This window comes from Phasianus colchicus, chromosome 1 (genome assembly GCF_987193195.1).
Source record: "Phasianus colchicus chromosome 1, bPhaCol1.hap1.1, whole genome shotgun sequence".
Taxonomy (NCBI): Eukaryota; Metazoa; Chordata; class Aves; order Galliformes; family Phasianidae; genus Phasianus; species Phasianus colchicus.
The window spans coordinates 79,800,103-79,826,632 of record NC_143436.1 but is presented as its reverse complement, the minus strand read 5'-3'; the positions used below and the strand labels follow the sequence as shown (position 1 = coordinate 79,826,632).

General features: G+C 40.5%; 1 protein-coding gene across 2 annotated transcripts in view; it reads left to right on the top strand.

Annotated features, from left to right (window-relative positions):
* Positions 1-26,253, top strand: part of CLCN1 (chloride voltage-gated channel 1) — a 40,123-nt gene extending 13,870 nt beyond the window's left edge. Inside the window, exons 7-23 of one of the 2 annotated variants that reach the window (XM_090149370.1) lie at positions 298-376; positions 2,297-2,422; positions 6,120-6,204; positions 9,022-9,123; positions 10,206-10,290; positions 10,715-10,864; positions 14,499-14,568; positions 16,083-16,186; positions 16,281-16,540; positions 17,175-17,308; positions 17,791-18,017; positions 18,135-18,240; positions 19,571-19,653; positions 20,348-20,386; positions 21,022-21,126; positions 23,279-23,365; positions 23,836-26,253. In XM_090149370.1, coding sequence (XP_090005496.1) covers positions 298-376; positions 2,297-2,422; positions 6,120-6,204; positions 9,022-9,123; positions 10,206-10,290; positions 10,715-10,864; positions 14,499-14,568; positions 16,083-16,186; positions 16,281-16,540; positions 17,175-17,308; positions 17,791-18,017; positions 18,135-18,240; positions 19,571-19,653; positions 20,348-20,386; positions 21,022-21,126; positions 23,279-23,365; positions 23,836-24,228 — 2,235 coding nt within the window. In that variant the 3' untranslated portion in view covers positions 24,229-26,253. Of the gene's footprint in view, positions 1-297; positions 377-2,296; positions 2,423-6,119; positions 6,205-9,021; positions 9,124-10,205; positions 10,291-10,714; positions 10,865-14,498; positions 14,569-16,082; positions 16,194-16,280; positions 16,541-17,174; positions 17,309-17,790; positions 18,018-18,134; positions 18,241-19,570; positions 19,654-20,347; positions 20,387-21,021; positions 21,127-23,278; positions 23,366-23,835 lie in introns of both variants that reach the window. The other variant, XM_031610201.2, reaches the window with a different exon arrangement.
* Positions 26,254-26,530: the final 277 nt, after the last annotated feature.

Genomic DNA, 26,530 nt, shown 5'->3' with positions numbered 1-26,530 from the left:
CGTGCTCCATGCTCTGAAGAATCTCTCATGAAATATTCCTTCTGAAGTGACAGAAATGTGCATGTTTCAGTGAAAGATGAGATGCTGCCTTCTTTTCATGTCTTGAATATGTGACTCCAAGTGTATTCCTGTCTTGTACCACATAAAATCTGTCTTTGAATATTTTGCAGCCATCCCAAATGCAGATGATGTAAGATTAGTGACAGAGCTGGGTGACAGTATGTGGCCATACCTGCCAATTCTGTCACTCACTGCTTTTTTTCTTTGTTTCTGTTTGTCTGTCTCTTCTACCAGTAGCAGCCATACTATTACACGGATGTCCTGACTGTGGGTTGTGCTGTGGGTGTTGGCTGCTGCTTTGGGACACCACTTGGAGGCAAGTGGCTGTTCTGTTTCCTTTTTCTCAGGTACCTAAATCATCTCCTGCCTAGTCCACTTCTCATTTCCCCACTTCCTGCACCCTATATTTGATCTGTCATATACTTAAAACAAGAAGCTTGCTTTTAGTACCACCAATCCCCCAAACTACTCTTACACAGCCTTTGTTTTACACGTGTCATCTTTCTGAAGGGCATGAAGTCATGGCTCTTCTGAACAGTTGTTTCCAAACTGAGGGTGTGCGTATCTCAGGAGATCTGCAAAATAATCCACTACACCGTGGGAAGAAAATGCTGGACTGTCTATTTTCTATATTTAAATAAATAAATAAGAAAGAAATTAAGGTTTGCCAGTATTCAGTGTACATACTGACACTGGTGGCTTCACTTGGTCCATATTTCAGATGGCCACGTGTCACATGCAGTTTGTGAGGTGTCCTGGATGAAGGTTGGATGTCCCATCACACAGCCAGTTGACAGTAATGCCCTCACTTGTTCATATGCTTTCAGTGTATTGCAAAATATTTCAGCCTACCCAGCTGAATGGATAAAAGTGCAGACGTTTCTATCGTGTCTTCTGGTATTAGCTAGATTCTGTTTCAGTAGTGAAATACATGAAGGAAAGACTTACCAGAAAAGATATATTCTCAACAGTAAATGACTTCTTTCATAAGGGCAATGTTTTATTGAAAAGCAGTGCAATTGTAACAACTGATAGTGCAGTGTCATTGCCTGGAAAAGGATTCTGGTGTATGTTTTCAGCAGGGGCAGCAATAGCACATGAAAACCATTGGCTGCATGACTCAGAAGCAAGATAGTGCTGCAAAAAAGGGAGAGCCAGAAGTGCACAAAGTGCAACAGGATAACACTGATGATTCTGTGTGGTTAATTTCATAAAAACAAGATATTAAGACAGTAGGATATTTATAATAGTCTGTAATGAGGTGGGGAATGACCATGAAAATCTTCTGTACCACACAGCAGTTCAGAGGTTATCTCATGGCAAAGGACTTAAAAGAGTTGTCAAATTTAAAGATGAGTTGAGTATTTTTCTTTTACAAAAAGTTGTTTTGAATTTCCTGATCTTTTCTGTCATGACAAGTGGCTGGCAGCAATATGCTACTCAGCAAATACTCTTAAAAATAGAAGCACATAATCTGTCCCTACAAGGTGAAAGCGCCATGTTAACACTGAGTGAGAAAGTGCATGCTTTTTCAGAGGGATGTTGTGCTCTGGAGATTTCATGATTTTCTTGCTGAAAACAACGTGTGTCATTTATAAAACCTCTCTCATCTGTACACGTGAAAAACTTGGAAGTAAGAGTTTTCTAATCCACTGAAAAACCTTCCAAAGGAAAATTTTCAGTGGGTTTGAAACGCGCTTATAAATATCATATTTTTTATATATATGTATTTTGATATTTTTTTATTTAGTAAGTGCAGCCAAAGTTATGCTTTTCCCATTTCGGTCTTTGTGAGGGCTCTTTTTCAACTCTGATAGCCATTAAAACTAAGCGTGGATATAAGCTGAACTGACAATTGTAAGTTGTCTAACTAAGCGTTAAACCGTGATTTTCAAAAATAAGAACAAATATTAATAGTAATATTTTTAGTGAGAACAGTAATTTTTTTGTACAATTAATTAGTAAAATGAATCTTTAAATATTCCCTGCGTTATCATCTTATTGTTTTTAATTTTTATTTTTGTGTATGCTTTATAATGTACCCAGTATACTAGTACAGTATTGCACTTATACAATTTATGAACAAATACACACAATCACAAATATTTTATCAATAGGGGTACACAATGAAAGAAGTTTTGAGATCACTGCTTTAGAAGACTATTTAGAAGTATTTCTTGTTCTTCTGTCATCGCACTTCTGATTTTAACTTTACTCCTTTTCTAACTCTTTCTAGGGGTCCTTTTCAGCATTGAAGTCACTTCCACTTACTTTGCTGTGCGTAATTATTGGAGAGGTTTCTTTGCAGCTACCTTTAGTGCCTTCATTTTCCGAGTCCTTGCTGTGTGGAACAAGGATGCAGGTAAGCTAAAATCATTCCTTTGTACAAATGTTGTCCTTTTTTTTTTTTTTTTTTTTCCATCTTTCTCAAAGCCCTCAACTTTCAGGATGTTTGAGATTCTGCCATGACATTGGAACATTGGACATCTAACAGTAGAGAAGAAAAAAGAAAAGGAAGCATCTTATATCACTAAATGTATAACACACCTTATCCCAGTGTGTTCAGAATATGACTGAAAAAAGACTGTGTATGAGTACCAATCAAGTAAGAAGGGTCCCGACGTGGGATTTTTGCCTTTAGTCAGCATAATGTCATGACTGCAAATATAAACATATCCCACCACAAATTGGGTAATACATATTGCAATGCATGCAGTTCACTGGAAACACCACAGCCTGGTTTGGTCATCTCTCAATGCACACAAAACAAGCAGTAGTCTAGAATACTGAGGTGATGAAATGATTAGGAGGCTGCAAAACTGGTGGGGTCTGATAGAAGGTCCCAAGGACTGAAAGCTCCAACTGTGCTAGCTTTAACTGTAGCTTTGATAGAAAAAGAAAACAACAACAACAAAACAAAACAAAACAAAACCTGTTTCAACTGAAACATGTGCAGACAAATAGCAAGACCAAGTATGTTCAAGAAATCAATTCAGATACTGCTGGAATGAGGTTCCAGTTGATACAGAAGGTTGCCATTCATATGTAAACTTCTTGCTTATAATGCCTTTATCCTTCATTCTTACACTTTTATGTTTTTTACTGATCTGAGTTCCATGTGGGCTCTTCCCATTCTAAAATTGCTATAATTTACACTCTCTTGACATCACAGAGTTGGATTTTATTGTGCTAGAACATTATTTGCCTTGAATATTCTTTTTGAATGTAGGAAGTGTTGGCAATTTGGCAATTTATACTCTGAATGTCAAAAGGACCTACACCTTTGCCTGCAAAACACTGCCTTATATTATGGGTTATTCAACCATCAGATCTGTCACAAAAACACTTACCTCACTTCTTTCCAGAGGAAAATAGAAGACAAATGAGAGGAAATAATGCCCAGTCCTTCACTTCATCTACTGTAGTAGATGATCTCTCAAACCATTTGAAATTAGCTTAATCCTGAAACATCTTATCTAACCCACCCTTCTTCAAAATCATCCAGGCAGCTTTAATACCATTGTGAATGGCTCACTACATTCTGCTTCAGTGACTGTCTGGACTAAAATGTTCCATGATCCAATTGTCTATGAAAAATCTGGGTTTTTTTGTTCATAATTCTGAATTTGCTCTGTTTGTGTTGCCAGAATTCCTTATTAGAGAATCAGAAACTTCTGTTTAGACCAGTAATTCATTATTTTACAGTCTTTCATCATGCCTGCTGTAACTTACCTTTCATGTCTTTACTTTCTTATTTCCTTCTGTTACAACAGTTACAAGTCTTTTCAGTCATTGTTCATGCAGTAGTTTTTCTCAGATCTCTCTCTGATATCTTCACAATGTCTAAGACTTCACAAGTCTTGTTTCTCAGCAGTTATGCGCTTACTAGGTAAAATAATGTCTTTGCACTTGTTTCCTATGTGGGTACTATTATCACTCAGTAACAATGCCTTCTTGTGAGGTAAATAATGTACTTGAAAGTAGATGGAGCTGCTTTCCTTAATGCACACTATTCATATCTACCTGTAATGTTTATGTGGAACATCTAAACTATTGCAAATTCATATAGAGTACGTCAGCTAACTCTTCTGCTTAGGCAAGCACTTGCCATCTTACTGCAGAAAAGCTTTGAGATAAAATTATCAGAGTTCCAAGCAGGTGTGGCAATAACATGGATTGCATGGAAAGCATTACAATAATGCAGTATAATACTGGATAATGGATGGTAGAAGAAAAAAAAAAAAAGTATGTACAGATCTGCGATTGTAGGTGAAAATAGAATCATAGAATCACAAGGTTGGAAATGACCTGTAAGATCATCCAGCCCAACCGTCTTATCATTACCATTGTTACCATAAACTAAACCATATCTTGTAGCTCCTCATCCAGGCACCTCTTGAATATTCCCAGGGATGGCGACTCCACCACCTCCCTTGGCAGGCCATTCCAGTACCTGACCACTCTCTGAGAGAAAAAGTTCTCCCTTAAGTCTAATCTAAACCTCCTCTGGTACAACTTGTGGCCATTTCCCCGGGTCCTGTTTGTTGCCTGGGAGAAGAGGCCAAACCCCTCTTCACCACAGCCTCCCTTCAGGAAGTTGTAGAGTGCAGTGAGGTCTCCCCTGAGCCTCCTCTTCTCCAGACTAAACAATCCCAGCTCCCTCAGCCACTCCTCATAAGATTTGTGCTCCAGACCCCTCACCAGTTTCACTGCCCTTCTCTGGACACGCTCCAGGGCCTCAATGTCTTTCTTGTAGTGAGGGGCCCAAAACTGAACACAATACTCGAGGTGTGTCCTCACCAGTGCTGAGTACAGGGGGATGATCACCTCCCTGCTCCTGCTGGCCACACTATTTCTAATGCAGGCCAGGATGCTGTTGGTCCTCTTGGCCACCTGGACACACTGTCAGCTCACATTCAGCCAAGCATCAACCAACACCCCCAGGTCCCTTTCCTCTTCACAATCATCCAGCCACTCGTCCCCAAGCCTATAATACTGCATGGGGTTGTTGTGACCAAAGTGCAGGATCCAACACTTGGCCTTGTTGAACCTCATCCCATTCATCTCAGCCCAGCAATCCAGCTTATCTAGATCCCTCTGAAGGGCCTTCTTACTCTCAGGCAAATCGACACCACCTCCCAACTTGGTGTCATCTGCAAACTTACTGAGGGTGCACTCAATCCCCTCATCTAGGTCATCAGTAAAGATATTGAACAAGATAGGCCCCAGTACCGGCCCCTGGGGGACACCACTTGAAACAGGTCGCCAGCTGGACTTAACTCCATTAACCACCACCCGTTGAGCATGGCCCTCCAGCCAGTTCCTTCCCCAGAGAAGGGTATACCTGTCCAGGCCACAAGCAGCCAGTTTCTGCAGGAGAATACTGTGAGAGACCGTGTCAAAGGCTTTTCTGAAGTCTAGGTAGACTGCATCAACAGCCTTTCCCTCATCTACCAGTTTGGTCACCTGGTCATAGAAGGAGATGAGGTTGGTCAAGCATGACCTGCCTTTCATGAACCCGTGCTGGCTGGGCCTGATCCCCCGGATGCCACGCACGTGCCGTGTGATCTCACCCAAGATGATTTGTTCCATGATTTTCCCTGCTACCAAGGTCAGGCTGACAGGCCTGTAGTTCCCTGGGTCCTCCCTACGGCCCTTCTTGAAGATGGGAGTCACATCAGCAAGCCTCCAATCCTCTGGGACCTCTCCAGTTAACCAGGAGCGCTGATAGATGGCCGAGAGCGGTTCGGCAATCACCCCCCAATATATGTATATATGTATATATGTATATATGTATATATGTATATATGTATATATGTATATATGTATATAGTCTGAAAACAAACCTATATCATCAATAGCAGTAGATTTGCAAGTATTTAAAAATTGAGATTACTAAAATTAAAAGCAGTCTGCATATCTGTAATATTGTACATGATATGAAACCGTACAACGGTACATGTATAACTAGTTCCCCTGTCTCTGTTTCCAACTTTTATGGCATTTAATTTCTTACCTCATTATTCCCTTTCCTTTTCTACCTCTTTCTTCTCTCATAGTTACCATCACAGCACTATTCAGAACTAACTTTCGCATGGATTTCCCCTTTGATCTGCAAGAGCTGCCAGCATTTGCTGTAATAGGGTAAGTTACCTGGAACTTGGCTTCTTGCTCTGCAAAAGATATCAGTTGAGTTCTGTTGGTAATTCTTTTGCAAAACAGAATAACTGCTCTTTTAGACATTTTGATAATGTGTTGGGTTTCTTCCTTCAGCAGTGGTAACACAATGGGTAATCTTTCTATTGGAAGATTAGCATCTGCTTGGGAGAGATGGTATGCTCCTTTCAAAGAGAGACAAAGACTTTTTTTGTCGATATGATGGCTCTCTTCATAAGGAGGGCTTTAAGTTAGGAAGGAAAGGTATGCAGAAAGTAAGCAGAAGCCCTGCGAGGCACTGACAGACAGGGCTAATTGAAGAACAGGCATAGGATAATGTAACTGGGAGGGATCATACTATCATCAAAATAGTCTTTAAGTGGGCCCAGAATATAGTTGCCATTCTGGGCTGCAGTCACATATTGCCATCTCATGTTGACTCGGTGCCCCTCTAGATGGCATGCCCTCCTTCCAGCATGTTGATCATACCACATAGCTTGGTGCTGCTGGCAAACATGCTGAGCATGTACTTAATCCCACTATCCACATTGCTGACAAAGGTATTAAGTAGTGATGTTCCTAGTGCCAGGAGTGGAACACATCCTATGAAGTGAGGTTGTGAGCTGAGGTTCTTCAGTCTTGAGAAGAGAAGGTTTGAGATATTAAAGTGACTGTTCAGTACCTAAAAGAAGCTTACAGGAAAGTTGAATTGGACTTTTTATAAAGAAATGTACTGATAGAACAAAGGCTAATAATGGCTTTAAATTAAAAGAGAATGGATTTAGATTATATATAAGGAAAGAATTGTTTACTATAAGGGTGATGACGTACTGAAACAGGTTGTGAAGTCCCACAGCGAAGTCCTATCCCTGGAAGTGTTCAGAATCAGGATAGATGGGGCCCCGAGCAACCTCATCTAGTAAAAAGTGTCCCTGCCCATGTCATGAGTGTTGAAACTAGATGATCTTTAAAGCCTCTTCGAGCCCAAATCATTTTGATCCTATAATCCTGACTGGGATGTCAGTAACAGACGGCTAATGTAAGATCAACCTTGGCGACAATCCCTCTAATCATGATATAAAGGCAGGCATTCATTAGAATTTTCATGGTCTCCATAGCTTACCTACCATACACTCACATTTCTTTCACACAAAGTGCAACTCCACCTCCTATCCTTTCTTTCCTGTCTTTGCAAAAGAGTCTGTATGCATGCACTGTGGTCTTTCAGTCATATGATTTTTCCCACCAAGTTTCTGTGATTCCTATAACATCATAGTTCTCAGATTGGAGAACAGACATAGAGCACCAGTGGCTCCTGTTGCCCAGACTACCTGCATTGGTATGCATGCTCTTGAGATGTATTGTCTTAGGTTTCTTGTCTTTCAAGAGGGCTGGGGAGCTCACCACTCTGGTCAGTGCACTCATCTGCCCTGTTACTCTGGAATATGTCGGTGTCACAGCTTTGGACTATCTCACAAAGTTTGGTACATTTAATGTTTTATATAGGTATATAATGTTGCTGGCTCAGAGTTAAACTCCCTTACTTTTTTCTATTTCCTGTTCTAACCTGATGTCCTAAGTTCTGGCAATACTTATTTTTGACAAATTGCTCTTCTCCAGACCACACTGAGAACTGCCAGTCCTATTTTTATAGAATACTGCTGATACTGATACTGCTCCCATCACCCAAATATTATCACACTGTATCTGTATTGCCTACAGTCATGGTTCATTTCTTCACTGATACATTGTATGTATGCATATGTATCTGTGCACATGTGTATCTGCGCAAGGCATCTTTGAAAGTCTTTGTAGGTCAGGGCATAGAAAAGAGAAGGAGGGAACCAGCTAGAGATAAGGTGCAACCGTACTGCATTTTGGAATTGGACATCACATCCTGGCATGAAATTTTCATCTATAAGCAAGAGAAAATTTAAGAGTAAAATTGCAGTGTGTGACAAGGAGGTCCAAAACCATCTCTCCCTTTTCATCAAGGAGTCACAGAATCACAGAATCACAGAATCACTAAGGTTGGAAAAGACCTATAAGATCATCCAGTCCAACCATCCACCTATCACCAATGGTTCTCGCTAAACCATATTCCTCAACACAACATCCAAACGTTCCTTGAACACCTCCAGGGAAGGGGACTCCACCACCTCCCTAGGCAGCCCATTCCAGTGCCTGACCACCCTTTCAGAGAAGTAGTATTTCCTAATATCCAGCCTGACTCTTCCCTGGCGCAGCTTGAAACCATTCCCTCTAGTCCTATCACCGGTTATACAGGAGAAGAGGCCGACCCCCAGCTCACTACAACCTCCCTTCAGGTAGTTATAGAGAGCAATAAGGTCTCCCCTGAGCCTCCTCTTCTCCAGACTGAACAATCCCAGCTCCCTCAGCCGCTCCTCATAAGGCCTGTGCTCCAGACCCCTCACCAGCCTTGTTGCCCTTCTTTGAACACGCTCCAGGGCCTCAACGTCTTTCTTGCAGTGAGGGGCCCAAATCTGGACACAGTACTCAAGGTGCAGCCTCACCAGAGCTGAGTACAGGGGAACAATTACTTCCCTACTCCTGCTGGTCACACTACTTCTGATACAAGCCAGGATGCCATTGGCCTTCTTGGCCACCCAGGCACACTGCTGGCTCATGTCAATCAATGTCAGTCAATGTCTTCAGTTGAGTTGCTGCATGTTGTTAAGTTAAAAGACGTAATAACTGTGATGATTACAAATGTTTGGGGTTTGGTTGGTAGTTTGTATGTTTTCAATGGTTTGGTATGATTTTATTTCATTTCCACTATTTTAGGATATGTTCAGGATTCCTTGGAGCATTTTTTGTTTATCTCAATCGCCAAGTGGTCCTGTGCATCCGGCGTCTTACAGCTCTAAGCCAGTTTCTCACCAAGTAGTGAGTGTCTTTGAATATTTTCTCCTTAGCAACTGGGTTTTGATACCCTACTGACAATGGATAGCAACAAATACTTTCTAGAAGCTGTAGAACTATTTTGATTATAAAATTGTAAAAATGGGAAAAACTGAATTTATATCAGAGAAAGATATTTGCAAATATCAATATAATATATTCTGAGATGGATTTTTTTCTAGACTGGCTCCAATAGTTTCAAAGGGAATCTTAATTTAGAAGGAATTCTGTAATATTTATTAAGAGGAGAAAGGAAAATATTGATTGGGCAGGAAATGTTCTTAACTAGAAAATCACTGATCATACTTCTGGAGAGGCACTGGGTTCCTCTTTTTTACAATCTATAAGAGAAACAAATGCTTATATTGTAAGAAACAGAAAACAACTGAAATATAACTGCATCTTTAACATCTAAAATATTTTTTAAAATCAAAATACTGTACTACAGTATTGAAATTGTTGTATATTCAAGAGCCAAAAGCTGAAACTGATAGTAATCCAAAGGTGTGAATTGCAGCATGGAAGAGAAATACAATATAAAGTCAGATTTAGCAGTAAAGATTTTACTGACAACTTCCCCCCAAAAAATGTGGTGGACCGGAATTCAATGGAAAATAAGGCAATATTTTCCCTTAAGTACTAATGCAAGTAAGGATGCATGCGGGAATGTATGGCAGGAAGAAGAACCACCCTAGACAGGATAAATTGCATGGAGGATGAAGAGCAAGATAAAAATAATCATGACAACTGGAGGAGAGGCTGGCTTTTGACAGTGGGTCACCTCACAGTTGTAAATACACATCGCTTCCGTGTAGTCAAGACTGTGCATTTTGTACATCCCTCCCCATTATATTCATTCTGGTGGAAAAAATGGCTTTGCCACCTGCTGAACTTTCTATGAATCATGATGGTCAGTGGAGCAGGGCATTAAATAGTCAGTTACACAACTCCAAAGCATGGATAGAGATGCAGCAGAGAACTTTCACGGAAATAGCATTTATATTCCTGAAGTGATATTTCTACAAGAATATGAGGTTACATTTTAACAGACTTTTCTTTCTTTTCAGCTTCCTCATATACCCTGGATTCATAACCTTCTTTATAGCATCTGTGACCTTCCCTCCAGGGTTTGGGCAGTTCATGGCAGGAGAGGTGAGAGTGGGATGTGCATTTTGAATTATTTCTAATTCTATAGAGCAATCTCCTCTTCCCCTGTTCCCCAGTAACCTCACATCTTGGGAAGGAGAAGAAAGATTTGGGAAGAGTTTGATCTGAAGGACTATACTGTGAGACGTGATCTCTGATATCTCTTTCACATAAAACTCGAAAAAGCACCACTTTTCTAAGCAAGTAATTTAGGAAGATGTGTAAAGGTAATTGTCCTTTCACCAGTTCAGGTAAAATCACACATCTCTTCCTGAAGATCAAAATGTGAATTAAGTCTCATAATCATGACTTATTTAGGTAAAATTCTCCCCGACTTCCTCAGAACAGAGGCAGAATATTTGATCTATCTAATTTCATGCTTAATCCCTGTTGTTTGTTTGTTTGTTTTGGTTTGGTTTTTGCTTTATAGTTGATGCCACGGGAAGCCATCAGCTCTCTCTTTGATAACTACACCTGGGCAAAATACACAGGAGACCCTCAGATCCTAGGAAAATCTGCTGCCTGGATCCACCCCAAAGTCAGTGTCTTCATCATCATCCTACTATTCTTTCTCATGAAGGTACGAAGTTCAGCTCACTAACCCTTTTCCACTCAGAGTGAGTTTCTCCTGATCCTTCATTAAAAATGTATCTGCCTATAACAAGTTGCTAGGTATTGAATAAAACACTACTACAGGAATGGGGACTTATATCAATTTTTGCCTATATTGAATACAAGATTAGCAATTTTATTAGGGAATAATTTCCTGGCCTTAATACATTTACTCCTTCAGTGTTCAGTAGTTAATCTTCATTATGCATCCTGCTGAATGACTTTCAGGAGCCGCAGTTTAGTGGCTGGTAGTAAAGACTACAGAGAACAAGTCTCTCAAGGCCTGAGAAAATAAGTAATTGAGTATAAAGCTCTCACATAATTTATATTTGGCCTAAACAAAGTCTGATGCTATTTACTTGGTATCTGGAAGAAGTAGACATGATAATGTTCAAAATACAATTACCAAGAAAGATTTCTGGGAGGCAAGGAGTGAAAAAATTGCAGAAATGCTTATTTATTTTTTCTTAAGAACAAGAAGAGCTGAAGCCACCTTGAAATATAAGTTGAACATTTCAGTAGATCAAAAATAGTCATTAATGATTGACACAGCTGATTCCATCTAACATAAAACATTTTATCAAATTTCTGACAGGCATCTGAAGGTTATCATTCTGTAGTAATTCTAATTACAGTGTACCAAGCAGATAGAGTCTCACTGAATAAAAGAAGGGATGGACTGCACAATGTATCTTTCTTGAGCCCCATCTGTTCTCCTTTAAGACTTGTATTCTCAAAAACTGAATTCATTGGCCTTGTCCCACTAGCTTAGGGAATGAGTGTCCAAACTTTTAGCTTGCCTGGGCTGCACTGAGTGAAGAGGAGTAGTCTTGGGCTGCGCACAAAATATATAATATAGTTGATGCATGTAACTAACAAAACTTATTTGTTAGTTATTCTTATATAGAAAGAAGAGAGTAGTAAGACCATAAAACTAGTGGGATATTTGACCTTTGTTGTGTGAAATTAATGCATCAATGAAACTGGTTGCAGTTCTTACTCAGTTCTCTAGGTGTTCATCAAACATTTTCATGAAATTTTACTCCTGCTATACTTCATCCTTGAAAAGAGTTGTTCACAACTATATGTACTTCCAGAAAGTGATGACATGAACAAGACATGACTGTGAAATGAGAGACAGGTCTAGAGACGTGACCAAATTTTTGAGTTGAATATCTGATTACAACTCTATACATTCCACTTGAAAATTTCCAGGTAATGTATTGGAATCAACTGAAAGCTGAGTCAAAAAAATACCAAGAAAAATGTGTTGGGTTGTTTGGTTTTTTTTCGGTAACCTTGAAAACTATTCTCAAATTCCAATATCAAAATGGAAAGCAAGTCTGCATATTTTTTGCTGTTCACAGGACTGTTCAACCAATGTATCAAATGCATAAAACTATTTGCCATAAGTTCAGTTGGCACTGCATTGCACCCTCCCCATGTCCTAGTTTCAGCCCAGACAGTCCCAGTCACACACCAATTGTTACAGCAGGTGCACATCTGGGGCTGGGCCAGGCTGCTTAGAAGAGAAGAGCCACTGCCATGATGGCACAGGACAAGGGGCAACCACAGGATGGGCTGGGCCAGGCTATGTGTGGGCCACGGGCCCTGGGTTGGAGGTGCCTGGCTTAGAGTTTTCTCACATCACTACATAACTGCTCCAAGTAGTTCATTTTTGGTACATACACAGTTGGGATACGCACATTAAAAAGTAACTGCAGCTTTGACTCTGGAAGAAGACTTGGCCTTATTCTCCCATGTGTTTTATTCCTGATTCTTAATTGTATCTGGTCTGAGCTTGGCAAGATAAAATTTAGGTGGCAGTATTCTACTTATGCAGTTTGGTGGCTTCTGTAGCCATCCAGGAACCTCTTCATTGAAGTATTCAAATGGCATATGTGAAGAACAACAGCTAGTATCAAGCTGATGGTCCAAACCATTCTCCCTGCATATTCTTCTGCCATGAGCTGAAATATGCTGTTATACTGGTTCTTTGTTACCTTTGTGGTAGGCTTTGTGAAATTATAGCCTGTTACTAGTTTCTTTTTCCTTTTATGCCAACCAGCCTATGAGAATAAGTGCAGAAAATTTGTCTTTGGTGGATATCTTCAAATTGACTGTCTAGAGATCAATACCTCATCTGTCCACAGCTACTGCGTTGTCTGCATAGGCATCACCTCATCAAGGGTGGACATTGAACAGGAACGATTTGCCTACTCTGAGGAAAACAAGGCTTTCTGGTTCTTTCTTTAGGAGAAACCTGGAACTATTGCTCTTCATGTACAGGAATGTTCTTGCCTTTCTCCTACAGAAGAAACTGCTGCAAGGGAATTGACAGTACATTTCTTTGTACAAGCTCTTGAAATAGCAACATTCTTAGTGGATTCTTCAGCTATGGAAATTTCCTGGCCTTTTGCCTAAGAAAAGCCAAACTTACTGGCATTCAAGGTGTTTGTAAGAATAGGCTGTTGCCTCCAGAAGACTGGACTAAGTCAGTATTTGGAAGTATTTGGATTGGCCTCAGCACTACTCAGCAGCCAAGAGGGCAAATCACATTCTGGGGTGCATTAAACATAGCATAGTCAGCTGGTCAAGACAGTTCATTATCCCACTGTATTTAACATTGGTTTGGCCCCACCTTGAATACTGTGCACAGTTCTGGGCTCCACAATATAAAAAGGATATTAAGATATTTGAATGTTTACACAGGAGGGCAGCCAAGCTGGTAGCAGGTCTGAAAGGCATGCCCTGTGAAGAGAGGCTGAGAGTATATTTGGGCTGCCCAATCTGGAAAAGGCCAAGAGGCAACCTCATTGCTCTCTGCAGCTTCCTGATGAGTGGAAGTAGAGGGAGGTGCTGGGCTCTGCTCCTGAGTAACAGTGGGAGAATGGAAGGGAACAGCACAAAGCTGCACCAGCAGAGGTTCAGATGGACATCAGGAAAAATGTATTTACTGTGATGGTAGTCAAACATTGGAACAGGCTAGACACAAGCTATAATAAGGGAAACTTATAGCAGATGGGCTTCAGGAAAAAATTCTCCCTTGAGTTTGGCTTCCCAGAAACTTCCCAGGAAAGCTGGGGAATCTCCACCTGTCAAGATGTTCAGAATTTACCTGGAAAAGGCCCTGAGAAAGCTAATTTAACTTGGGAATTAACTCTTCTGGAAGCAGGAAGTTGAGTGAGAGACCTCCAGAGTTCCCTTTACAGTAAATATTTTTTGAGGCTATGAAATTCTGATAATCTCATTCTATAAAATTATTAATAATAATAAAAATAAAAAAGCTGTTCAGAACAGTGGGAGATTTTACTCTCAGAAGTTCAAGGCAAAGGTGTTCTCATGTTCATTCTCTTGGTGATTTGGCTTCCCTGACAACATAGCAGTCACCCAAAAATCTTCTGCTTCATTGTTGGTATGGTGCAAAAGTTTCTCCAACTCCCCTTCACACCTCACAGCCCCTTAGCCCTTCACCTCCCAGCTGAACTGCCATATCCCTCAGATTGTATCTCCTTATGGATTTACACGTTGGTCAGTAGAGTGGGGCTGTAGGAAATGCTATTGCTACTCACTAACAACTGCACCCTCTGCCTCTGTTCTAGTTCTGGATGTCTGTCATCGCTACCACGATGCCAATCCCCTGTGGAGGCTTCATGCCTGTTTTTGTTCTAGGTGAGTTCGAATTTTATGTGTCAACATATGGATCTGACAGGTAGAAAGGACAAGAAACTGTGTATACACACCTGGTAGGCTTCTTCGAGAGGATAGAGAGTCTAGTTATCACTTCATGCCCATGACAATCTTAGTCAGCAGTTCTTATACCAGTCTCTTTTGTCCACGCTCTTATATCTAAATGCTGAGGACATCTTTATCATTTTACAGAAGAAAAGCCAAGCTGTGGAAAGGCACACTGAGTCATGGTCTTCTCATTTCTCTGATTCTTCATCTACAAAGAAACTCATACTACAGCTAGCAATAGTTGCTCCTTTCACTCCTGAAGGCCAGTGAGAAGTCACAACCTCAAAACTAGTACCTGCAATACCACTTCTTTGACAGGAGTGCAGTGACATTTGGGAATTTATTTTTCAAGTTGTCTACAAGCTCATGAAGTTCAGCATTAAGTATCCACAGCCCTTAAATTAAATGAAGTGTGTTGAAGTGTGCTTACAATCTCTGGGTTCTGGAAGGCAATAATTGAACCTGAATCAGTAGTATGCCCTTGCAGTAATGAAGGCTAACATCAAACAAAGCTATATTAGTAAAAGCCCAGCCAGCAAGGCAAAGGAACAGGTTATTTCAGAGTAATCAGCATTCTGGAAACAATTCTCAAATACTATTTTGTGTCCATCCACGCAGGAAGTGTGACAAAGCGCAGTGAGTCTAGTGAAAGGCCACTGAGATTGTTGGGGACCACAAAACAAACAAGGACAACCTGAGGAAATTGGGCTTGTTCAGTCTGCATTAGAGAAGGTCAAGAGGAGAGCTAATTGTAGGCTTCACCATCTAATGCAGCAAGGTATAAGGATGATAGAAAGACTCTTCCTGGAGACACTTAGTAAAGAGGAAGCAAAAAGCACATGTTGCAAAACGAGAAATTCTGATTGACATGGGGAAAAAATTGTTTTCCTGGTAAAGATTCCCTGAAAGAGGATGGAGAATCTCCATCACCAGAGACTTTTAAAGCAGGCTTGGTTAAGGCCCTAAGTGACATGATCTTGCTTTGAAATTAGCCATGTTGTGAACAGAACTCAGACCAAAGACTTCCAAATGTCCCTTCCCATCCAAACTTTTCTGTAAGCCTAAGACTCTAGTATTTTGGACATTCATAGAGTGAGTGCACATCAATCCTGAACTGTGATCTGGACTGACATGACACAAAATATTCTCTCTTTTAAAAGGTATTTCTTCCTGTCTGGGAATCACAAATACTTCCATGCCTGGTGCATCTAAGTGGAAGAATGAGGGTTCAACTGTATTTACATATCTTAGTACATTTTTTTCCTCTTGGAGTTTAACTTTTGTATTTTGTAACTGCAAGCTATTGTTCAGTCCTGGTGTCATTTTTATGTAAGTTTTGATTTTGTTTCTGTTAGAAATCACCCCAGTGTTTACCCAGCATAGCTACACAGCACAGACTTCATGCTCTTCAGATGTTAAATTCCATAATTGCTGGTGATATTTTCCAGGTGCTGCATTTGGACGTCTTATTGGAGAAATCATGGCATCTCTCTTTCCAGATGGGATCCTCTTTGATGGTATTGTTTACAAAATCTTACCTGGAGGGTATGCTGTCATTGGTGAGTCTTCATGTCTTCCTCTTTCTCCACTTAGTCCCATCCCCATAACTTTCCTGGCTGACATGATATTCTGTTTCTATATGACAGTCTTTCCTCTTCTCTCCCAATAACTTTTCCACCCTATCTGGGAAAGGTGCAGCAGCTCTGACAGGAGCAGTGAGCCACACTGTGTCCACTGCGGTGATCTGCTTTGAGCTGACAGGTCAAATTTCCCACATCCTGCCCATGATGGTAGCTGTCATTCTTGCCAACATGGTGGCCCAGAGTCTGCAACCCAGCCTCTATGATAGCATCATCCAGGTGAAGAAGTTGCCCTACCTGCCAGATCTGGGCTGGAATCATATAAGGTACAGCAGTAAAGCAGAGATGGAGGTGGGGAGAAAGAGACCATGGGAGAAGAAAAGGTCATGAAAAGCAGACAACATTACAAAGAAAATAAAAATACTGAATAAATCTGGGCTGAAAAGAAAAAGCAAAAAGAAAAGAAAAAAAAAAAAAAAAAAAGAGGTCAAATAGAAATTAGGTTCATACGCAGAAAGCACAAGTTTGAATCATCTGCAATATTACTAAATTTCTGTAAATATTACCGATTTACTTCAGTTTTGAAGACTTGGACATTTGGATTTTTTTCTCTAAAAATGTTTGAAATATTTTATTTGGATACTTTGCCTAAAAAAAATATAAAATCAGCTATTCACCTACATGTGTGTCTATATAGAATATATATATATAATATACGTACATATGTATGTATATATAAAACATGTATGTGTATGTGCATGCATAGAAATGTATTTTTATTGTGGAAGGTAACAGAGTGAAATAGAACTGTAATGAAAATCCATGTTGATACTGCTGCAAAATCCTCCTTGGCTACTCTTAGAGAAGATCAATTAGCAACTCTGTAGAGAACACACTGGGGAACTAACCTGCTGTACATTTTTGACATTCTAACTCTTCAACTTGTCCATAAATTCACAGCAAATACAATATCTTTGTTGAAGACATTATGGTCCAAGACGTGAAATTTGTCTCCTCCAACTGTAAATATCGAGACTTGCAAACTCTCCTCCAAAGCACCACTGTTAAGACTTTGCCTTTGGTGGACTCACCAGGTAAGCAACTGGTCTTTCCTGAAGACTGTCTCAACTGAGCCAAAAGAAACTCTCAAATTACACACTTTGAAGAAGGTAGTGTGCTCTAATATATAACATGATTCATACTAAAACTTTCCACTATGGATCATGTATGAAATAAGATTGTTTCAGCTTTAGCAGACAGGTAAGATGGAGTCTGAGAAGTAGATATAGTATCTAAGAGTAGATATAGTATGTAAGAGATGTGGCAATTTTGACAACAGGGAGGGATCTTATATAAGAGCCTGTTTCTGTTGTTGTCAGGAGTGGCACAAATCAGGGATGGTTACCTTCCCCCAGCCCCAAAGAATATTAGCAGCAATTAGCAGGGCTAATTTTATAGCTTGTGATAGTGCTGCTTACAGCATTTTGAAGAATTTAGAAGGAGGAAAGAGCAGTGTGTGGCAAGTTACACTTGAAACCATGAGGGGACTTAATAGTTTCTCTACTCTGTTATGCAGAGACCATGATCCTTCTAGGGTCTGTAGAGCGATCCGATCTGCAGGCACTCCTCCAGAGACACATCAGCCCAGAACGGCGACGGTACCTCAACAGACAAATGCAGCAGAAGCTGGCTGAGGCACCTTATGATGGACACAGCAAGGGATCAGGAGCAACCCTGCCAAAGCTGAAGCATGAATCTTTCGTTTATGTTGATGAGGATGATGATACAGATGAGAAGGCAGAGGTGAGGGAGAAGAAAAGAGACGGCATTATAGACTGCTTAAGAAGCAGTAAGACATTTGGAAAGACTGAGAAAGAAATGACACGGGGTGGACCTTATTTTCTCTCCTTTCCATAACAGCAGCCTCAGCCACCAAGCCCCTCTCCTAGTCACCCAGAGGAGCCCAATGGCCCAACAAATCCTCTTAAACAAACGCCTGAAATTTTGGAGCCACGGCAATTCTCAGGTATGATAACTTCTGGCATGCCCCAATCACGTCCCATCACTTGCCACCTTCACCAGTGAATTATTCTGAGAAGTCTGAGAGTTGAACATAAGTTCTTATTTTTGGAGTTGCTTGGCCATTTCCAAAGCTGAACAACTCCTCCCATGGATGCGTATCTCTTGGTATCAGCTTATTTTATATGAAGGACGAATACTGATTTATTGTGTTCTCTTTGTGCTACTCCACCTTCATTAGCTTTGTTCCCAGGACTATGTATATATCTTGTTTCTGATTCCTAAATCATGTATATTTCATACAAGATGGTTTAGTTAGTTTTTGTTTGGTTGCTTTTTTTTTCCTTTGTGTGCCTTGAAATATGCAGACAGTGAGTTAGCACAGTAGTACAGCCAAATTTTCAGAATTAATACAGAGGACTGGCTCATGTTTTTAGATACCCAAATATAATATAGCCTATAATGCATTCTCAATCCTTAACACCACTTGTTTATGACTAAACCTTTACAGCATAGAAAAATCCACTTTATGCTATGCTACCCAGGCGGTACAATGGTGGAATAACAATTCACTTTCCTTACCAAATCAGAAAAATAATTACATCAAAACAAGGATATTGTGTGAGACACTTTAAGTGAAGTTAGTGCTGAGTGATTAAGGAGTCACAAAAGGAAATAGAGGAGGGATGACTTCATGAGGCTTTCCCTTCCATAACTTCTACTTTACAATCTGGACAGCCTCGTTCACAACAGCACCAAGCCCTATACTTTCCCATTTGCTAATTTCTGACTGCCCTGCCTAGAATAATTCTGCAGTTATTTTCACTCCCACCGTTACACTATTAGCTCAGCCCATGGACTTCTCACTCCCTCATAACTGTCAATTCTGACTAATTGGTATGCTTTGATTTGAAGTCATTTTCAAATTTCCTTTCCATACTGAGCCTTTAAATCAGATTCTCCTTATGTATCTCAGAAACCCTTATAGCAGTTTCTTTCTTGTATCATATTGTTTGCTGTCCTAATAGTCTTGCTTCTGTTTTTCTCCTCAGGGACACTGATCTATTAACATCATCTGTGTGGGCTATTTTGTAATGTTTTCTTCCTTTTCCTTAAGAAAAAGATATTGCATGGAAGTATCTATCCTGGCATGTCCTAGCCATCATCTTACAAACTGATTGCTGAACTGTGGCTGGCTAAACCCTGTCATGTACAGTATAACAGTGTCCCTCATATTACTTTCTAGCCTGCCTTGGGCAAGAAGATAAGCATGGAGCTTTGTATTTTTGTCACTCATTCATTCTTGTCTCTTTTCCACATCTGTTTTTATTCTTCAGACAGTTTCCGGAATTTGAGGCAACTGTTCCAGCAGCTCTTGTGCCCTTACAACCGTCGACCTGAAACACAGAGTGCTGTCCAGGTTAGGGATACAGAAAGCCTAGCAGTAGCCTGGAGAGAGAAGGGATGTGATGGAAATAGAGCCTACTACCCAGAGCCTTTCAGCATCTGGCCAAATGATGGACATACATATGGTCATGAACTCCGACAGTGTCAGTGGGGAACTCCCTCCAAGGAGAAAGGATGTGATTACTGTGAAGGAGTGTACATCTTGCTCATGAGCCATTAGTGCTCAGGTATCAAGGCTACCATCATGATTGAGTCTGGGCATCTTTCTTTCCCAGCAAATAACATCATTTCCACTAGTTTGAAACAAAATGCAAGTCTAGTTCATTTGGCACTATTTTTGGCTAACTAAAAATGAAAAAAAGCTTTTGTCTTGTGCTACATTAGATGCCCTTGGGCACCGGGTTGGTGGATATCATACTGAGTCTATGACAGATCCATCCACTTTAGTATAGTAATTGGGCCCCACGTGAAAGCATCCAAAGCAGTACTAGATGACCATGTTTAGGCACCTGACATAGGCCTTTTTTTTTTTTTGTATGGGAAGGAAATTAAGTATAGAGTGCACCTTTCAATGTATGAGTATGAAGAAAATCTAATAACTTAGTAATATATTAACTGAAATAAAAAGGGGCCCACAAGGTGTAAGGAAGCTATGCACATCTTTCCTTTCTGTACTCTGTGAAACCGAACAGCGTTTTCTTCTACAGGAGCCAGTGGAAGTCATTGAGACAATGACACCAGAAGAGGTAAGACTGAAAGGGAAGTAAGTCAAGTGAGTGTTTCTTTTGCCCATTCTTTATCATTAGCAGTTCTTCCCGAACTCTTAAAACAACAGTAATTGCCACATAAAACCATAGATAAACCCATTTTCTTCTTAGATTTGTACAGCAGGCAAGTCTCACCCGTTAAGAGATTTTTTCTGCTAGATGTAATGAGTAAGGCATCGAGTAATCTCATCTAGCTTTGAAATCAGTCCTGTTGTGAGCAGGATGTTAGATCAGAGGCCTTTGCAGGTCTCTTCTCACCTAAAGCTATGGGTCTATGTTGTTCCTTCATTCTTTGCACAAAGGAACAATTATCTTGTAAAGATAAGGGGAAGATGCACTCAGGAAGGAAAGCTAAGATGTTCACTCCCTGTTTAAGCAGGAAGGAGCAAAACTTCCTCTCCCCAGAAAACCTCAGAGATGCTGGAATTTATCTCTTCACACAGGGACTTGATATGTTCTAAGAATAAGAAACCTGAAGGAGGAGATACAGTAGTATAGGCAGGTGGATAATCTACATTGGATGGACAAATGATTAATGGGAGAATGGGCATAGTTTGGGTACATAACCAGCAGCACTGCTGATAACGATGAGTGGTTCTCCTTTCCTCTGTCAGATAGATGCTTGGGAACAGGAGGAGCTGGAAAAGGATGTGTGCTTTGAATGCTGCCGCATAGACCCTTCCCCTTTCCAACTGGTGGAGAGAACCTCCCTGCACAAGGTGGGTGCAGACATCTCTCTGAGGCATACTGTTTTTGTCCACCATATCTATCATTAAGTATCATCTATGATATGTCTTCCCCTTTTCTTCACCCACAAGGACTTAACTGTCCTCATCCAATTATAATTAACACCAGAAATTTTCACGTCCAAATACAGGAGTAGTTTTCTTTCTGTATCTTTCTGCATGTATTTCCAGTCTCCTGGAAAAAGAAAGGCTAGAGGTTAAGAAGTTTAAGTTCCATTGTTAAAATAACTTTTGGACACACAGGACTTTCCAGCGATTGCATCAACAGAAGCAGTATATGCAATGCTGCCTGGGGGCATTATCTGGAGATACACACTGCTTTGTTGGTGCACAGCACTGGAATGATTACACCTGAATTCCTCAAGGTGTTTCTGTCAGTGTGTGAGAAAAGCTGCTTCAAACCAGTCTACCTCCTAAGATTGGTCTTCACTGATCTGAAGCACAAGGAAAGAAGCAGCTAGATCACACCGGTGACCAGTGAGTGATAGGACTCAAGGAAATAGCATGAAGTTGTATCAGAGGAGGTTCAGATTAGATATTAGGGAAAGTTTCTTCAACAAGAGAGTGATTGGACTCTGGAACAGGCTACCCACAGTAGTGACCATGGCCCCAAGCTGCCTGAGCTCAAGGAGCATTTGCACAGTGCTCTCAAACATAGGGTTTGAATGTTAGCTGGTACCATGTAGAGACAGGAGTTGGATTCAGTTGGTACCTTCTAACTTGGAATATTCTACGACATGACTTCCAGAGTTAATACAGAATGACTGAGGAAAAAGCAATCACTATATAGGTACATCAGGAGTAACAGAGGATTGAAGTTTCATTAAATGGAAAGGAAAATTGGCCTACTGAAGCAAAAGCAGACAGTGCAAGTTTTTAATCATTTATTTAATGTGAACTTTATGTATATGCCTTGCACAAAATTAATTACTATTATCAAAGCGGTAAGATCTAAGCCTTTAGCAAAATAAGAAGAGGCTTATACTTAAGATGGTGTTTTCTAAAGGACTGGTTGAAGGAATCTGAAAACCACTAGTATCTGAGATTATAGAGGTTACAAGATATGATACCTAGAGATTTCCAATGAAGAACATTTCATATATCCTTTTAAAAAGAGCAATTTTCTCTTTGTCAGAGAAACTCTGAAGTAACAGACAAAAGTCAACCTAAATGCACAAGAAAAAAAACAGGAATAAGTAACCAAACTATCTGAGGTATGCACAGTCAGAGCTAAGCATGAGAATACTGACAAGAATATCACAGATCATCATGATCATATTGTACTTAAGCAGTGTGCTTTTCTTTTGCGTAAGGGTAAAATATCTTCTGCATGAAGACTGACATTTTCCTCAGTTTACAATCAATTCCACATGTCATGTGATGCTAAAGAAAAAAATAAATACCAGCCCAGAAAGAATCACTTTGTGTAAGTCCACAGCCATAGCTCAGCTTAAAGAAATTAAAGGTATAAAATATTCCACAGATAAGCACTGAAAATGTTTAAAGTTTCAGAAAACCTGATCTTTAAAGAATAGTAAAATAATATAGTATATGTAGGCTGGGGAAGACTGATAGAAGTGTAATATCTAACTTTTTCAGAATAGTTTCTAAGATAAAGGTATTAACTCTTTTCCTTTGTTGCCACTGCATTGGATAAACAGCACCAAGATGAAGTTTAGACAAGAAATATTCTAGAATAGAAAAAAAACTTCTGGTGCTAAGGAAAGTACTGGAACAAATAACCTAAGAAAGTTCTGACAATGCATATTACTATGATAGTCTTATTTCCAGCATCAAAATGAAGAGGGATCTGCGTAAATCCTTAAATGCACAGGGAGTTGTATATGAATCTCTCTTTCCAGATGGAGGATGGAAGTGATTTTGAGAATGTGCTCTGCATTATCAACACACTCCTATCTATGGAGGGGCAGCAGAAGGACCAGAGATTAACATTTGCTAGCTACAAAGGGGAATGAAAGCAGTAGTTTCTCACTTTGGTAACCAGCCTTGTATGCCTTTGGCATTCCTGTTTCTAAATCCTAAGTCCCAAGGTATCACATAGCACCAGGTATCACATTACCAGTTTTCAAGACTCCTGAATTTTTTTGTGTGTGTTCTTCCTTAGACACATACATTGTTTTCATTACTGGGCCTCAGCCATGCCTACGTAACCAGTATGGGGAAGCTGAAGGGAGTGCTGGCTTTGGAAGAGGTAAGTACAGATACTCTCAACTCCTAATCAAATGCAAATGTCTTGTGGATCATTGCAAAACACTTAGAGGTTGGAGATCCAGCTTGGAGTATATAACTGTGCTTGCTCCATTTTCAATCCAGTGTTGAATTCTGACTCATCACTCTAAGAGCTATGTAGAGGAAAGGATTGGATATTTCAGATAAAGCAGCAGATGTTATTTACAGGCACATTAGACTGTTTGTCCTTTTCCTGAAAGTAGACCTCTTAACTGAGCAGCTATTATTGTCTCAGTAGTGCAGGATTTGTTATTTACCATGGACTAATTACAATACCTGTGTGAAAGATGATCTCCTCAGGCCCCATCGCTTACACAACAATGTGACTCTATCTTTGAGTCCCTTTACTCTGGAGAGCCGATGAACTTCTGGGTAGGGCTTAGTCAGCCTTCCTTTCATCAATTTTTCTCTGAACTTTTTCTCTTCTAATAGCTTCAAAAGGCAATAGAGGGCTCCACACGCTCTGGAGTTCGCCTCCGCCCTCCCCTTGCCAGTTTCCGTGACACAAACAGGACTTCAATCAGCAGTGAAAAGGTCAGCCAGGGTGCTCAGGTGTGGAGCCAGCAGGACAACAGCACGGTGGCAGCGCAGCAAGCAGCAGACTTGGGGACAAAGAGCACACTGCCTCTCTACTCACACTCTCCACAGCCCTCTCATTTACATGATGAAGGGGAAGGCCTGTGTTCCAATTATGCCACCGATACCGAGTTGGAAGAGATGGAGCTGGCAGGACCAGTTAATGAAAACATCTCAGACATCCTGAAGGACATCAGCCTACACACCACTGATCTGGATGAAGATGAGGATGAAGATGTCCCCTTATAGGTGGTGTGAGGGCATAGCCCATCGTGTTGAGCCAGTCTTGCGTACGCTCCTCACAGCTTTTGGATGCTCTTTGTAAACCCCATAGAGAATTGATTCAGCTGGGGGAAGGAACATAGGACTTAACCTTTTTTTCTGCTGCTTTATATACAAATACCACTTGGGTTATTGAGCTGTGTACAGGAGTCAGATGTAGTCTGCAAGGTGACTAAGGGCAGGCTCATAATGTTAAAGGCCTCTGCTTTCACTTGTGGTGAGCAAGCGTCTACATAACATGTCAGAAAGGATCATAAGAGGACACGAATATTACTGGACATAATCAGGATGCCCTCAGTCAATCTGCCATATAGAAAGTGGAGGGGTTGCAAATCTTCTCCGCTAGTGTCATCCTTATTGTCACACCTGACATGCACGCACCAGTGCAAACCAGACCTCCAGCCAAGAAGCATACTGCTGCTTCTGTCTGCAGTCCTGTCTATGTTGTTCCTTTTGGCTAGCTCTTAACTTGCACACCCCAAAACATTCCCATCTAGAACATTTTTCCTCTTTCTTAATTTTTACTCTGGGATCTTCCTGGGTGGAACTGCAGTTAGATGTTTCTCCACTCACCTTTAGCAGAGCCATACCCTAAAATCAGGTGGAAGGAAAATACTTGGTCTACATCTTGGGTCTTGAATTCAGCCAGGGCTCAAAGAAAAGCACTGAAAGTGAGGAAAGCCTCTGTCTTCCCATCTCTAGAATTTTTAAATAGAATGTGAAAATCATAAACGGCGGTATCCTCTGTTGGAGTGAGAGGAGTAAAACATCATGTACGCACCTATATTTCAACAACTGTCTCTCAAAACCACTGTTGGAATATTTACAAAGTTATAGTCTTAAAATACAAGAACTTAAAACTAAAAAAAAAAAACTAAAATAAAAATGGAGTGCCAAGAAATACAGGAGAGGGAAGTCACATTTTCTATGCTTTGGAAACAGATTCATCAATAAAACTCCTGCTCTTTTTCCTGATAATTCTACTCTATTTATTTTCCACATATTTCTGCATATAATAGATCAGAGAATTCTAGGTCCCACTTTTCCCCGTGTCTCCACTGTGACTGGAAGTAGAGACTACAGTCCTTGTCTACAGCATCCCTCTATTCCAGATGTAGATCTGGAGGAGATCTTGATCTGTATCTTGCAAAGAGACATCTCATAACTTAATGTCATGGATGCAAAACCTTAGTATCCAAGGGTAAGATGTTGCTTTAACTCACTGTCCTCTTGGGTTATTCTCAGTAAACATACAGAATTTGATTTGGCCTATTCTGCAGCTTTTCTCTGACATTCTCCTTCTCTTTCTATCATACTTTCAGTGTGTCAAAACACTTAGATGTGATCCCAAGTAGGCTATTGAGTGTGTTTTCACTTATTGGCAATACAGAAAAAAATTCAGGGTTTGAGAACATATTCTTGGGAATATTCTCCTGGATTTTGAGCCACATCCCCTTCCTTGATATTTATAAAGCATTATCTGACTTAGAATGACCAGTTTCACCTTAATGGATGGTTTTCAATAAGCTGTCTCGAAAGTAAGTAAAAAAGACAGTTACCTTGAACCTAGTCTCCCTAGGAAAATTCCCTTGTGACTTTAATTCCAAGGACTGACTTTGTACTAATTCACTCTTCTGATACTCATGGATGGAGAAGTCTGGTAGAGTGAAATCTCTTAGAGTTTCTTGGAGAGGGAGAGATTTGCTTTTGTTCTCTGAACTCAAGAGCTCAATAGCCTACTTTGTATTCTTTTACATGATTCCTCTGTGCTACCCAGGGACAGCCTTTCTTTGTCTGAAGTGATCTTCACTCCTTTGAGGGCCACGCTGTCCTTGAGAGAAGCCAGTAGCAATATGAAGGCAAGTCTTTCACTCACACCAGCTGCCTGCCTCCACCTGAGGTTTGGGGCACATTTCTGACAGCCAGGCATTAGAAAACAGCCTGTAGTTGCTACTTTCGTGCCACCTTCCCCTCTTTGCAAAGAAGAGACAATACAACTGCCATTTTTCCCAGGTAACTGTGATACACCTTGGTATAAGCAGAGGAGAAATAACATTCCTTTCAAATATCCATAAACGCACAGTGAGTAGTAATATTCTGAGACCAATTATGACCTGAAGGTTGTTCACACATCCTCAGGAAGGACAAGTTGCTCTGATTCAGCCCCTACCAGCAAGTACAGATTTGGTTTTACCACATTTTGCTTAGCAAAACAACTGCACTGAGATAAGATGGAGAAATTTAGAGGCTGATGTCAGTGCAGCTCTGC